This window comes from Salmo salar, chromosome 18 (assembly GCF_965601325.2).
Source record: "Salmo salar chromosome 18, fSalSal1, whole genome shotgun sequence".
Classification (NCBI taxonomy): Eukaryota; Metazoa; Chordata; class Actinopteri; order Salmoniformes; family Salmonidae; genus Salmo; species Salmo salar.
This window is the reverse complement of record NC_138308.1, coordinates 41,782,501-41,796,321: the sequence shown is the minus strand read 5'-3', so window position 1 is coordinate 41,796,321 and position 13,821 is coordinate 41,782,501. Positions and strand designations below refer to the sequence as shown.

The 13,821-nt window shown below is 46.4% G+C and overlaps 1 protein-coding gene across 1 annotated transcript in view; it reads right to left on the bottom strand.

Moving 5' to 3' along the window:
- Positions 1-13,821, bottom strand: part of LOC106593178 (A disintegrin and metalloproteinase with thrombospondin motifs 14) — a 135,607-nt gene that overhangs the window by 78,040 nt on the left and 43,746 nt on the right. The window contains exon 4 of the mRNA XM_082964979.1: positions 7,706-7,902. Coding sequence (XP_082821105.1) covers positions 7,706-7,902 — 197 coding nt within the window. The remainder of the gene's footprint in view (positions 1-7,705; positions 7,903-13,821) is intronic.

Here is a 13,821-nt window from a genome sequence, read left to right as displayed (position 1 = left end):
AGTACCAACACATCCTCCGAGTGCAACTTCTCCCAACCATCCAGGGACAGTTTGATGACGAAAAATGCCTTTTCCAGCATGATGGAGCACCTTGCCATAAGGCAAAAGTGATAACTAAGTGGCTCGGGGAACAAAACATAGATATTTTGGGTCCATGGCCAGGAAACTCCCCAGACCAAACATTTGTCATTTTTGATACTGTCGCAAAGCTAACTAAAAAGCACCATTCCCCAAGAGAGGATCGCTTTCACTTCAGCAGTGATAAATTCATGAACTTCTTTGAGGAAAATATCATGATCATTAGAAAGAAATTACGGACTCCTCTTTAAGTCTGCGTATTCCTCCAAAGCTCAGCTGTCCTGAGTCTGCACAACTCTGCCAGGACCTAGGCTCAAGGGAGACACTCAAGTGTATTAGTACTATATCTCTTGACACAATGATGAAAATAATCATGACCTCTAAACCTTCAAGCTGCATACTGGACCCTATTCCAACTAAACTACTGAAAGAGCTGCTTCCTGTGCTTGGCCCTCCTATGTTGAACATAATAAACGGCTATCTATCGATCGGATGCGTACCAAACTGGTTTAGATCTTATCTGTCAGAAAGATATCAGTTTGTCTCTGTGGATGGTTTGTCCTCTGACAAATCAACTGTAAATGTTGGTGTTCCTCAAGGTTCAGTTTTAGGACCACTATTGTTTTCACTATATATTTTACCTCTTGGGTATGTCATTCAAAAACATAATGTTAACATTCACTGCTATGCGGATGACACACAGCTGTACATTTCGATGAAACATGGTGAAGCCCCAAAATTGCCCTCAGACATAAGGAAGTGGATGGCTGCAAATGTTCTACTTTTAAACTCGGACAAAACAGAGATGCTTGTTCTAGGTCCCAAGAAACAAAGAGATCTTCTGTTGAATCTGACAATTAATCTTGATGGTTGTACAGTCGTCTCAAATAAAACTGTGAAGGACGACCCTGATCTCTCTTTTGTCACTTCGAGGTTAGACTACTGCAATGCTCTACTTTCCGGCTACCCGGATAAAGCACTAAATAAACTTCAGTTAGTGCTAAATACGGCTGCTAGAATCTTGACTAGAACCAAAACATTTGATCATATTACTCCAGTGCTAGCCTCTCTACACTGGCTTCCTGTTAAAGCAAGCGCTGATTTAAATGTTTTACTGCTAACTTACAAAGCATTACATGGGCTTGCTCCTACCTATCTTCCCCATTTGGTCCTGCCGTACATACCTACATGTACGCTACGGTCACAAGAAGCAGGCCTCCTAATTTTCCCTAGAATTTCTAAGCAAACAGCTGGAGGCAGGGCTTTCTCCTATAGAGCTCAATTTTTATGGAATGGTCTGCCTACCCATGTGAGAGACATGAGATGATTGAGTGTGGTCTGGCCCAGGAGTGTGAAGGTGAACGGAAAGATACTGGAGCAACGAACCGCCCTTGCTGTCTCTGCCTGGCCGGTTCCCCTCTCTCCACTGGGATTCTCTGCCTCTAACCCTATTACAGGGGCTGAGTCACTGGCTTACTGGTGTTCTTCCATGCCGTCCCTGGGAGGGGTGCGTCACTTGAGTGGGTTGAGTCACTGATGTGGTCTTCCTGTCTGGGTTGGCGCCCCCCCTTGGGTTGTGCCGTGGCGGAGATCTTTGTGGGCTATACTCGGCCTTGTCTCAGGATGGTAAGTTGGTGGTAGAAGATATCCCTCTAGTGGTGTGGGGGCTGTGCTTTGGCAAAGTGGGTGGGGTTATATCCTGCCTGTTTGGCCCTGTCCGGGGGTATCATCGGATGGGGCCACAGTGTCTCCTGACCCCTCCTGTCTCAGCCTCCAGTATTTATGCTGCAGTAGTTTATGTGTCTGGGGGCTAGGGTCAGTGTGTTATATCTGGAGTATTTCTCCTGTCTTATCTCAGTGTCCTGCGTGAATTTAAGTATTCTCTCTCTCTCTCTCTCTCTCTCTCTCTCTCTCTCTCATCTCTCTCCTCTCCTCTCTCTCTCTCTCTCTTCTCTCATCTCTCCTCTCTCTCTCTCTCTCTCTCTCTCTCTCTCTCTCTCTCTCTCTCTCTCTCTCTCTCTCTCTCTCTCTCTCTCTCTCTCTCTCTCTCTCTCTCTCTCTCTCTCTCTCTCTCTCTCTCTCTCTCTCTCTCTCTCTCTCTCTCCTCTCTCTCTCTCCTCTCTCTCCTCTCTCCCTCTCTCTCTCTCATCTCTCTCTCTCTCTCTCTCTCTCTCTCCTACCTGTCCCAGACCTGCTAGAGCCTGACCTATTCACCGGACGTGCTACCTGTCCCAGACCTGCTGTTTTCAACTCTCTAGAGACAGCAGGAGCAGTAGAGATACTCTCAAAGATCGGCTATGAAAAAGCCAACTGACACTTACTCTTGTGTTACTGACTTGTTGCACGCTCGACAACTACTATGATTATTATTATTTGACAATGCTGGTCATTTATGAACATTTGAACATCTAGGCCATGTGCTGTTATAATCTCCACCCGGCACAGCCAGAAGAGGACTGGCCTCCCCTCATAGCCTGGTTCCTCTCTAGGTTTCTTCCTAGGTTTTGGCCTTTGTAGGGAGTTTTTCCTAGCCACCGTGCTTCTACACCTGCATTGCTTGCAGTTTGGGGTTTTAGGCTGGGTTTCTGTACAGCACTTTGTGATATCAGCTGATGTAAGAAGGGCTATATAAATACATTTGATTTGATTTGATTCACCGGACGTGCTACCTTGTCCCAGACCTGCTGTTTTCAACTCTCTAGAGACAGCAGGAGCAGTAGAGATACTCTCAATGATCGGCTATGAAAAGCCAACTGACATTTACTCCTGAGGTGCTGACCTGTTGCACCCTCGACAACTACTGTGATTATTATTATTTGACCATGCTGGTCATTTATGAACATTTGAACATCTTGGCCATGTTCTGTTATAATCTCCACCCGGCACAGTCAGAAGAGGACTGGCCACCTCTCATAGCCTGGTTCCTCTCTAGGTTTCTTCCTAGGTTTTGGCAGACGAACCATAGAGCAGCAGGCCTCCTCAACAGACATTAGGATATGGAATCATCAACAGATGGTGGACCACAGAGCAGCAGGCCTCCTCAACGGACAGTAGGCTATGGAATCATCAACAGATGGTGAACCATAGAGCAGCAGGCCTCCTCAACAGACAGTAGACTATGGAATCATCAACAGACGGACCACAGAGCAGCAGGCCTCCTCAACAGACAGTAGGCTATGGAATCATCACCAGATGGACCACAGAGCAGCAGGCCTCCTCAACAGACAGTAGACTATGGAATCATCAACAGATGGACCACAGAGCAGCAGGCCTCCTCAACAGACAGTAGACTATGGAATCATCAACAGATGGACCACAGAGCAGCAGGCCTCCTCAACAGACATTAACTGTAGCCAGAAGTTGTTTAATATGCTGTGTTAGTGTCAGACTGGCCTTGGCAGAGCAGACCAGCAGGGCTGAGCAGCAGCAGATCCTCTAGTCGGGTGGATGTGTGTTCTGATTGGCTGCCATGCAAAGCAGCAGTCCAGCACCAGCCAGCCCCATCCCGCCACAACCCCTCCCCCCTCTCCACTCCCAGTCAACTCACAGTGGCTGCCTCCCAAATGGAAACCAATTCCCTATATAGTGCACAACTTTTAACAAGCAGCCCTAGGGAATAGGGTGCCGTTTAAGATACAACAGTGACAGGTCTAGTGCAGCTAATCAGACCACCCTGCTGGACCCAAATGGTAACTGTTACAGAGTGACACCAGCACCTTGTGAAAATCTGACTTGGTGGATTAGGGTTGTGGAATCAGATTAAGGTGGTAGGAGCTGCCTGAGACTGCAATGAACAAACTGACAGGTTTTTCTCTTTCATTAGTAATCCATCAACATTCAGAGAGAGAGAGGCGAGGGATACATAATGTGTCAACGTCCACTATGTGAGAGGAGGGGACAAGTACAGTAACAACCAGGCCCTGAGGGGGAATCTATACACATTGGGGGGGGGGGGGGGGGGGAGAATCAGTCTGGCCAGCGTGCCAGCAACAAAGCTGTTACTAGTCTATCATGGCAAGTCATTCCCACGAGAGAGCACAGTTTTCCAATTTCCACAAACAGTCATCTTGTACTGCAGGCAAAGGTCAACTGGTTTGGTCAATTACATTCCAATAGCTTTTTGGAATTTCAGTTTACATAAGTGAATTTAAATGGAATTGACCCCCCAAACCCTGGTCTGAATGGTGAATAGTACAGTAAGCTGTTCACAGGGAAGTTAAAGCACTCACACACAGCAAAACAGTGCATAGGGGACAAACAGCCAGGAAAGATTTAAAGGTCCCGAACACTCATTCTGATTCCCATGTAAAATTGCCTTTTGAGTGACAAAAACATCACCCACAATATTTTTCACCAATAAAACATTTCAAAATTTGAAGTTAGGAAGTCTGAAAGGACAGATTGAGGAGGACAGATTGAGGAGGTAGGGAGCTAATTGGCTGAGTGGGCGGGGACCTAGTAGGCTGAGTGGGCGGGGACCTAGCAGGCTGTGTTGTATGGGACCTAGCAGGCTGAGTGGGCAGGGACCTAGTAGGCTGAGTGGGCAGGGACCTAGTAGGCTGAGTGGGCGGGGACCTAGTAGGCTGAGTGGGCGGGGACCTAGCAGGCTGTGTTGTATGGGACCTAGCAGGCTGAGTGGGCAGGGACCTAGTAGGCTGAGTGGGCAGGGACCTAGTAGGCTGAGTGGGCTGGGACCTAGTAGGCTGAGTGGGCTGGGACCTAGCAGGCTGTGTTGTATGGGACCTAGCAGGCTGAGTGGGCAGGGACCTAGTAGGCTGAGTGGGCAGGGACCTAGTAGGCTGAGTGGGCTGGGACCTAGTAGGCTGAGTGGGCGGGGACCTAGTAGGCTGAGTGGGCGGGGACCTAGTAGGCTGAGTGGGCGGGGACCTAGCAGGCTGTGTTGTATGGGACCTAGCAGGCTGAGTGGGCAGGGACCTAGTAGGCTGAGTGGGCTGGGACCTAGTAGGCTGAGTGGGCGGGGACCTAGTAGGCTGAGTGGGCGGGGACCTAGCAGGCTGTGTTGTATGGGACCTAGCAGGCTGAGTGGGCAGGGACCTAGTAGGCTGAGTGGGCAGGGACCTAGTAGGCTGAGTGGGCTGGGACCTAGTAGGCTGAGTGGGCAGGGACCTAGTAGGCTGAGTGGGCTGGGACCTAGTAGGCTGAGTGGGCGGGGACCTAGTAGGCTGAGTGGGCGGGGACCTAGTAGGCTGAGTGCGCGGGGAGTTCACCTTGAATGACGGTTCTTTGAAAACGTCTATGCCAAGCCCCGTGGACACAGTGAGCAGTGTTGCAGTCAGATTATCTCAAGCAAATTTTCTGATACACAAATCAACTCAAACAACAATGAAATTGCATGCAACATCCAATCCTGTCATACATACTCTCTCACGGTTTCACAAATTATGTATCAATCCTGTTTGGTTATTGAATAAAGCATCAATATAGACCAAATGCTACTTCCATGACCAGGTGAAAGCGATGATCCCTTATTGCTGTTACTTCAAATCAGTGTAGATGAAGGGGAGGAGACAGGTTAAAGAATTGTTTTGAAGCCTTGAGACAATTGAGACATTGATTGTGTATGTGTGCCATTCAGAGGGTGAATGGGCAAGACAAAAGATTGAAGTGCCTTTGAATGGGGTATGGTGGTAGGTGCCAGGAGCACCGGTTTGAACTGCAACACTAGTGGGGTTTTCCAACTCAGTATTAGGAAGGTGTTCCTAATGTTTGGAATACTCAGTGTATATTACCTCTTAGACAATGTTCATAACTCATGACTATCAATGATGTCAAGAAGTCTGTATGAATCTCCTGTTTGAAATGTCTCTCGACGTTATGACATGACAACTGTGTTGGGGGTTTTTGGCAACCCTTCCCCTTGCTTTTGTTAAATGCTGGCTAAAGACCTAGCTAGCCAGCAACTTCTCTAGCGAACACCAGACCCAGATGAAAGCTGAAACCTATAAGTATATTTGCCTTAGAATCGATGAGTAGGAGAAACCTCTAATTATATTTGTTGACACGCTGCAGTCAACTTTAGGCATCAGTTGACTAGCTAACTAGCTATGTAAACTATACCCCTCTGCAAACACGCCTTCTGCCATGTTGGTTACAAGGCATACCTTATTTAAATTAGGTAAGAGAATAAGACGTTACCATTGGTGTATTAAAATGAGAGCCTTTTTGTGATGTCACAAAAAACCCTTAATAATCCCGCCTCCTGAATCCAAGTGTGACTTTATGATCAAACTTTAGAAGCAACAGTCATTTGTTATACTTTGGTCATCTTTCATCTCGTTTCATCCTAATATAATCCAATTTGATTATAACATGATTTTTAACTGTACAGGACCTTTTAAGGTAACACTTAAGTAGAGTGGTGGGTATGTGATGTGTAACATTCACATAGGGCGATTCCATGCCAGCGTAGCCCCATATATTTTATATCTCAGATTGTTCTGCCAGTTATCACATAGATACTTCATTGGGAGGAAGGATATTTAACATGCTTTTTACATTTGTATCACAAACAATTTTTTCACTAATTGGTAATTAAATTGTATTAATCATAATGAAAGTAGACCCTTTTTAAACCTATACATGCCTCCTGTAAAACCCTATGATCTGTGAAATATACATGACACAGACAAAGTCTTTATAGTGTGCTCTAAAATGCAGAGTATGTCTTGATTCTGAAATACTATTTTCACATTCATTTATGCAACATTTAAAATATGAATATCTCAACAGTATTGTTTTGATCAATATACTCTACAAGTACATACAATTTCCTGAGTGGGCTCTCTGCTAACTCTGAAGATACGATTTATGAGCCCCGCCAACACAGTGAATGGGAAAATGGATACAAAAGGGAACTCCCTCTGTTGGTGATTTGCTGAATGTGCAATCCTAAAGGAGGGCTGTGATTGGTTAATGACCTATAATATCAATTTCTATGTATAAAATGGGTCATATCATTAAAAGTACCAGAGAGCCCACTCTGGAAATGTGATGTGTTTGAAGAATATATTGTTACAACCAATATGTAAAAAAAGGGTACTTTTGAGATATTAATACAAGTATTTTAAATGCTGATGAAATTAGTGTGAAAAATTATATTCCAAAATCTAAACATACTCCATATTTGAGAGAACAATATAAGGAGTATGACAACCCTAAGATGTTGTCTGTGTCATGTACGGTTCACAGACCTAAGGCTGCGTTTACACAGACAGCCCAATTCTGATCTGTTCTTCACTATTTGGTCTTTTGACCAATCAGTTTAGCTCTGAAAAAGATCTGATGTTGAAAAGATCTGATGTGACTGATCAAAAGACCAATTAATTGAGAAAAAAAAGATCAGAATTGGGCTGCCTGTGTAAACGCAGCCATAGGGTTTAAAAAGGGCCTACAAAGGCCACTTTCATCATGATTTTCCCCACAATTGTTGGTGATACAAATATAAAAAGCAGGTCAAACATCCTTCCTGCAAATATAAGTTACTATGTGAGCATTGCCAGAAAAATCTGACATACCAAAAATATTTTCGGCCTACACTGGCGTTGAACCGCCAATAGCATTCATAAAGTATTTATATGTGTGGCATAAAGAGTAAAAATGGACTTACTATGTTGATGAGTGTGAGGACATAGTTCTGTACGTGCTCCTTGCCATGGAAGCGCACCACAGAGTCGTCCACAGCCAGCAGCACCTCGATGTTGTAGTCGTCCTTCTTGGCGTGCCGCCGTTTGCGCTCAGACTCTGTCACCTTGTGCTCCAAGAGGTCCAGAGCACCAGGGAGGTTAGCAATCCCAAAGTCTGTCACTGTGTGGAAGAGAAGAGACATGAGGAATTACAACAAGTAACATTTAAAATACAGCAGCATGTTTACATGAGGAATTACAACAAGTAACATAGCAACATTTAGCATACAGCAGCATGTTTACATGAGGATGAGGAGATAGTATGGCCTCCTCTCCGATGGCACCCAATTCCCTATTTAGTACACTCCTTGTAGGTGCTTCATAACATTAAAAAGGGAAAACAGTGCCATTGGGGACATAACCTACTGCTGCTCAAGCGTTGGTCAAGCGTTGGTCAAAAGTAGTGCACTTAAATAGGAAATGGGGAGAAATATGGGACACAACCAAGCTTTGGAATCGTCTCGTGTCGTCTCAATGATGCAGACAGTCCAGACATGAACAGGAGAGACTGTACAAGGCTGAACTGAGACCTGTACAATGATGCAGACAGTCCAGACATGAACAGGAGAGACTGTACAAGGCTGAACTGAGACCTGTACAATGATGCAGACAGCCCAGACATGAACAGGAGAGACTGTACAAGGCTGAACTGAGACCTGTACAATGATGCAGACAGTCCAGACATGAACAGGAGAGCCTGTACAAGGCTGAACTGAGACCTGTACATTACAACGACCCCTTGATCCCATCACCTGAACACCATCTCCAATCATACATCAACAACAGCATGACACGTCAACATCCTCTTCCTGTTCAACCCCCTAGAACTATGTACACTATATATTATGACAGAAACCTCTGTATAGCCCATATCTGGAATATAATGTTGATGTCCTGTATGTCAGAGATCATCTTCTGGAATATACAACTTAAAGAAACAGGTGAATGTGCATTCTCAGTAGGATATGATTTGGCATTTTAGTTATTTTATTTTTAAGCTGTATGTGTCCCTGGAAAATGACTCGGCTAAATGCAACAGTTACTTGTAAGTCAACAATGGATAGAATGGAAACCATCCAAAATAACAGTAAAGTGAAATAGCAAACATAATAATGTTTTTAATTTCCTTATTGAACATTATTGTTATCGACAGCAACAGGAATGTGTCTGGATACATTTTTTATTACCATGTAAAAACAGCCTGGTGTTATAAAACATGGAATTTGGCTATGGGCAGCTGGAAATGATCACATTCCACCATGACGGCAAGGAATCTCTGCCACCTCACTATGCTGTCTGAGACCCACACACTCGAGATGGGCATCCAGCCACCAGACCTGGGCTCAATACTGTTCCAAATCAAGGACTTTCAGCGCTTGCTCTAGCCTGCTTCCTTATGCAGACAGTTCCAGGAAGGTGATGAAGGTAAATCATATAAATGTTCCTAGGTGAGAAACAGCACAGCATAGAGAAGAGAAAATACTACTGTGTCGTTAGAATGAATTCTTGGGATCTGTCAGACAAATAATAGGCTGCCACAGAAGGAAGGTTTGTCTCAGTGGCTAGAAAAACAAGGGCTCTCTATGTGTCTAAGGTAAAATCATCCACTACTCTATAGAAAAACAAGGGCTCTCTATGTGTCTAAGGTAAAATCATCCACTGCTCTATAGAAAAACAAGGGTTCTCTATGTGTCTAAGGTAGAATCATCCACTACTCTATAGAAAAACAAGGGCTCTCTATGTGTCTAAGGTAAAATCATCCACTACTCTATAGAAAAACAAGGGCTCTCTATGTGTCTAAGGTAAAATCATCCACTACTCTATAGAAAAACAAGGGTTCTCTATGTGTCTAAGGTAAAATCATCCACTACTCTATAGAAAAACAAGGGCTCTCTATGTGTCTAAGGTAAAATCATCCACTACTCTATAGAAAAACAAGGGCTCTCTATGTGTCTAAGGTAAAATCATCCACTACTCTACTCTATAGAAATACAAGGGCTCTCTGTGTGTCTAAGGTCCAATCATCCACTACTCTACTCTATAGAAAAACAAGGGACTCTATGTGTCTAAGGTTCAATCATCCACTACTCTACTCTATAGAAATACAAGGGCTCTCTGTGTGTCTAAGGTCCAATCATCCACTACTCTACTCTATAGAAAAACAAGGACTCTCTATGTGTCTAAGGTTCAATCATCCACTACTCTACTCTATAGAAATACAAGGGCTCTCTGTGTGTCTAAGGTCCAAGCATCCACATGGGAGGTTGGAGATAGCAGGTGTCCATTTGATATGATTGAGATAATATCAGGACAAACTGAGAGAAGGGAAGTAGGCCACATGTTGCATGCTGTCAGTGACAATGTGACAAACATGGAAGTGGCTAAACTTGACAAATAGGATGTATGATTGTAAATCACCCAGCCAACTGCCTACATTCCAGTACTTTCAGAACCACATCATTGCTTAACTGCTGGAAATATGACATCAGGACTCAGATTCTGAAGACTCATTATGTCGTTAAAAAAACTGAATCACAGAACTCTGATAATGATGACATAGAACCCAGATAATGATGACATAGAACCCAGATAATGATGACATAGAACCCAGATAATGATGACATAGAACTCTGATAATGATGACATAGAACCCAGATAATATAGAACCCAGATAATGCTCTGCTGTTCTTCCAGTGGCATCCTGCCACACCGTGGGCTCTGCTGTTCTACCAGTGGCATCCTGCCACACCGTGGGCTCTGCTGTACTTCCAGTGGCATCCTGCCACACCGTGGGCTCTGCTGTTCTTCCAGTGGCATCCTGCCACACCGTGGGCTCTGCTGTTCTACCAGTGGCATCCTACCACACCGTGGGCTCTGCTGTTCTACCAGTGGCATCCTGCCACACCGTGGGCTCTGCTGTTCTACCAGTGGCATCCTGCCACACCGTGGGCTCTGCTGTTCTACCAGTGGCATCCTACCACACCGTGGGCTCTGCTGTTCTACCAGTGGCATCCTGCCACACCGTGGGCTCTGCTGTTCTACCAGTGGCATCCTGCCACACCGTGGGCTCTGCTGTTCTTCTAGCGGCATCCTACCACACCGTGGGCTCTGCTGTTCTACCAGTGGCATCCTGCCACACCGTGGGCTCTGCTGTTCTTCCAGTGGCATCCTGCCACACCGTGGGCTCTGCTGTTCTTCTAGCGGCATCCTACCACACCGTGGGCTCTGCTGTTCTTCCAGCGGCATCCTGCCACACCGTGGGCTCTGCTGTACTTCCAGTGGCATCCTGCCACACCGTGGGCTCTGCTGTTCTTCCAGCGGCATCCTGCCACACCGTGGGCTCTGCTGTACTTCCAGCGGCATCCTGCCACACCGTGGGCTCTGCTGTACTTCCAGTGGCATCCTGCCACACCGTGGGCTCTGCTGTACTTCCAGTGGCATCCTGCCACACCGTGGGCTCTGCTGTACTTCCAGTGGCATCCTGCCACACCGTGGGCTCTGCTGTTCTTCCAGTGGCATCCTGCCACACCGTGGGCTCTGCTGTTCTTCCAGTGGCATCCTGCCACACCGTGGGCTCTGCTGTACTTCCAGTGGCATCCTGCCACACCGTGGGCTCTGCTGTTCTACCAGTGGCATCCTGCCACACCGTGGGCTCTGCTGTTCTACCAGTGGCATCCTGCCACACCGTGGGCTCTGCTGTTCTTCCAGTGGCATCCTGCCACACCGTGGGCTCTGCTGTTCTTCCAGTGGCATCCTGCCACACCGTGGGCTCTGCTGTTCTACCAGTGGCATCCTGCCACACCGTGGGCTCTGCTGTTCTTCCAGTGGCATCCTGCCACACCGTGGGCTCTGCTGTTCTACCAGTGGCATCCTGCCACACCGTGGGCTCTGCTGTTCTACCAGTGGCATCCTGCCACACCGTGGGCTCTGCTGTTCTTCCAGTGGCATCCTGCCACACCGTGGGCTCTGCTGTTCTTCCAGTGGCATCCTGCCACACCGTGGGCTCTGCTGTTCTTCCAGTGGCACTGGAGCATTAGTCAGAAGTTAATAGTGCTATTCCTCGTGACCTTGTTGGTATGAGTCAGCCATACTTTCAACCGTACTGACGGTATGAAAAGTATGAAGTAGAACGGAAGTTAAGAATGTAACTATGGTTCTACGAATACCTGGAAGACCGTCAGTGCTTTCCCGTCACTCTGAATCTTTTGGCAAGAAGATTCTCTGAGACAGTGCGTGGTCTGATGTGCAGTTTTATATGAACCGCGGGGGCAAGTTCTCCCACGCTGTCTTGTCACCGGCTTGACTTGTTGTTGTTATTACTGGACCTGCGGGGAGCGCATGGGATATAATCCATACTTTACACCGTACTGATGGTCTGAATGGTATTCATACGACCATAGTTACATTTGTAACTTCCGTTCTAGTATCAGATAGGAGTTTTGTTGGCTTGTAACCATAGCAGATCCTTTTTGGTGCTCTATAGAACCCTTTTTTAAGGTTCTATAAAGAACCATGCTCATGAGGTTCTAAATGGAACCTGTATGGTGATATGAAGAACCCTTTCCTCAGGTTCTATATTCATGGGTTGCACGTTGCGTCACAATATTATTTTGAACGTTCGTTTTTAGGACTGATGCTCAACAGAGCATTCTACTCAATGCATCCTCATTGGACGCTGATGACGGGTTGATCTGAAGTACATTACTGAGGCTTGAAAACACAAATTACATTTCTAAAGGCAAATAATTAGTAGGAAAACCTTTTGACTTTAGATGCAGTATAACGTTAGCTAGCTAAGCTTGAGGGGAGACCTCCAGATTTTAGCTAGCTAATGTTAGCATTGCTAGCTAATTACAACATACTTTGCTACCTATTGACATTGCCATCTGTCGGTTACAACCCTGTCTGGTGCTATGGTTAGAACCCTGTCTGGTGCTATGGTTACAGCCCTGTCTGGCGCTATGGTTACAACCCTGTCTGGTGCTATGGTTACGACCCTGTCTGGTGCTATGGCTACGACCCTGTCTGGTGCTATGGTTACGACCCTGTCTGGTGCTATGGCTACAACCCTGTCTGGTGCTATGGTTACGACCCTGTCTGGTGCCATGGTTACAACCCTGTCTGGTGCCATGGTTACAACCCTGTCTGGTGCTATGGCTACAACCCTGTCTGGTGCTATGGCTACAACCCTGTCTGGTGCTATGGCTACAACCCTGTCTGGTGCTATGGCTACAACCCTGTCTAGTGCTATGGCTACAACCCTGTCTAGTGCTATGGCTACAACCCTGTCTGGTGCTATGGCTACAACCCTGTCTGGTACTATGGCTACAACGCTGTCTAGTGCTATGGCTACAACCCTGTCTGGTGCTATGGCTACAACCCTGTCTGGTGCTATGGTTACAACCCTGTCTAGTGCTATGGTTACAGCCCTGTCTGGTGCTATGGCTACAACCCTGTCTGGTGCTATGGTTACAACCCTGTCTGGTGCTATGGTTACAACCCTGTCTGGTGCTATGGTTACAGCCCTGTCTGGTGCTATGGCTACAACCCTGTCTGGTGCTATGGTTACAACCCTGTCTGGTGCTATGGCTACAACCCTGTCTGGTGCTATGGTTACAACCCTGTCTGGTGCTATGGTTACGACCCTGTCTAGTGCTATGGTTACAACCCTGTCTGGTGCTATGGTTACGACCCTGTCTAGTGCTATGGTTACAACCCTGTCTGGTGCTATGGTTACAACCCTGTCTGGTGCTATGGTTACGACCCTGTCTAGTGCTATGGTTACAACCCTGTCTAGTGCTATGGTTACAACCCTGTCTGGTGCTATGGTTACGACCCTGTCTAGTGCTATGGTTACGACCCTGTCTAGTGCTATGGTTACAACCCTGTCTGGTGCTATGGCTACAACCCTGTCTGGTGCTATGGTTACAACCCTGTCTAGTGCTATGGTTACAACCCTGTCTGGTGCTATGGTTACGACCCTGTCTAGTGCTATGGTTACAACCCTGTCTGGTGCTATGGTTACGACCCTGTCTGGTGC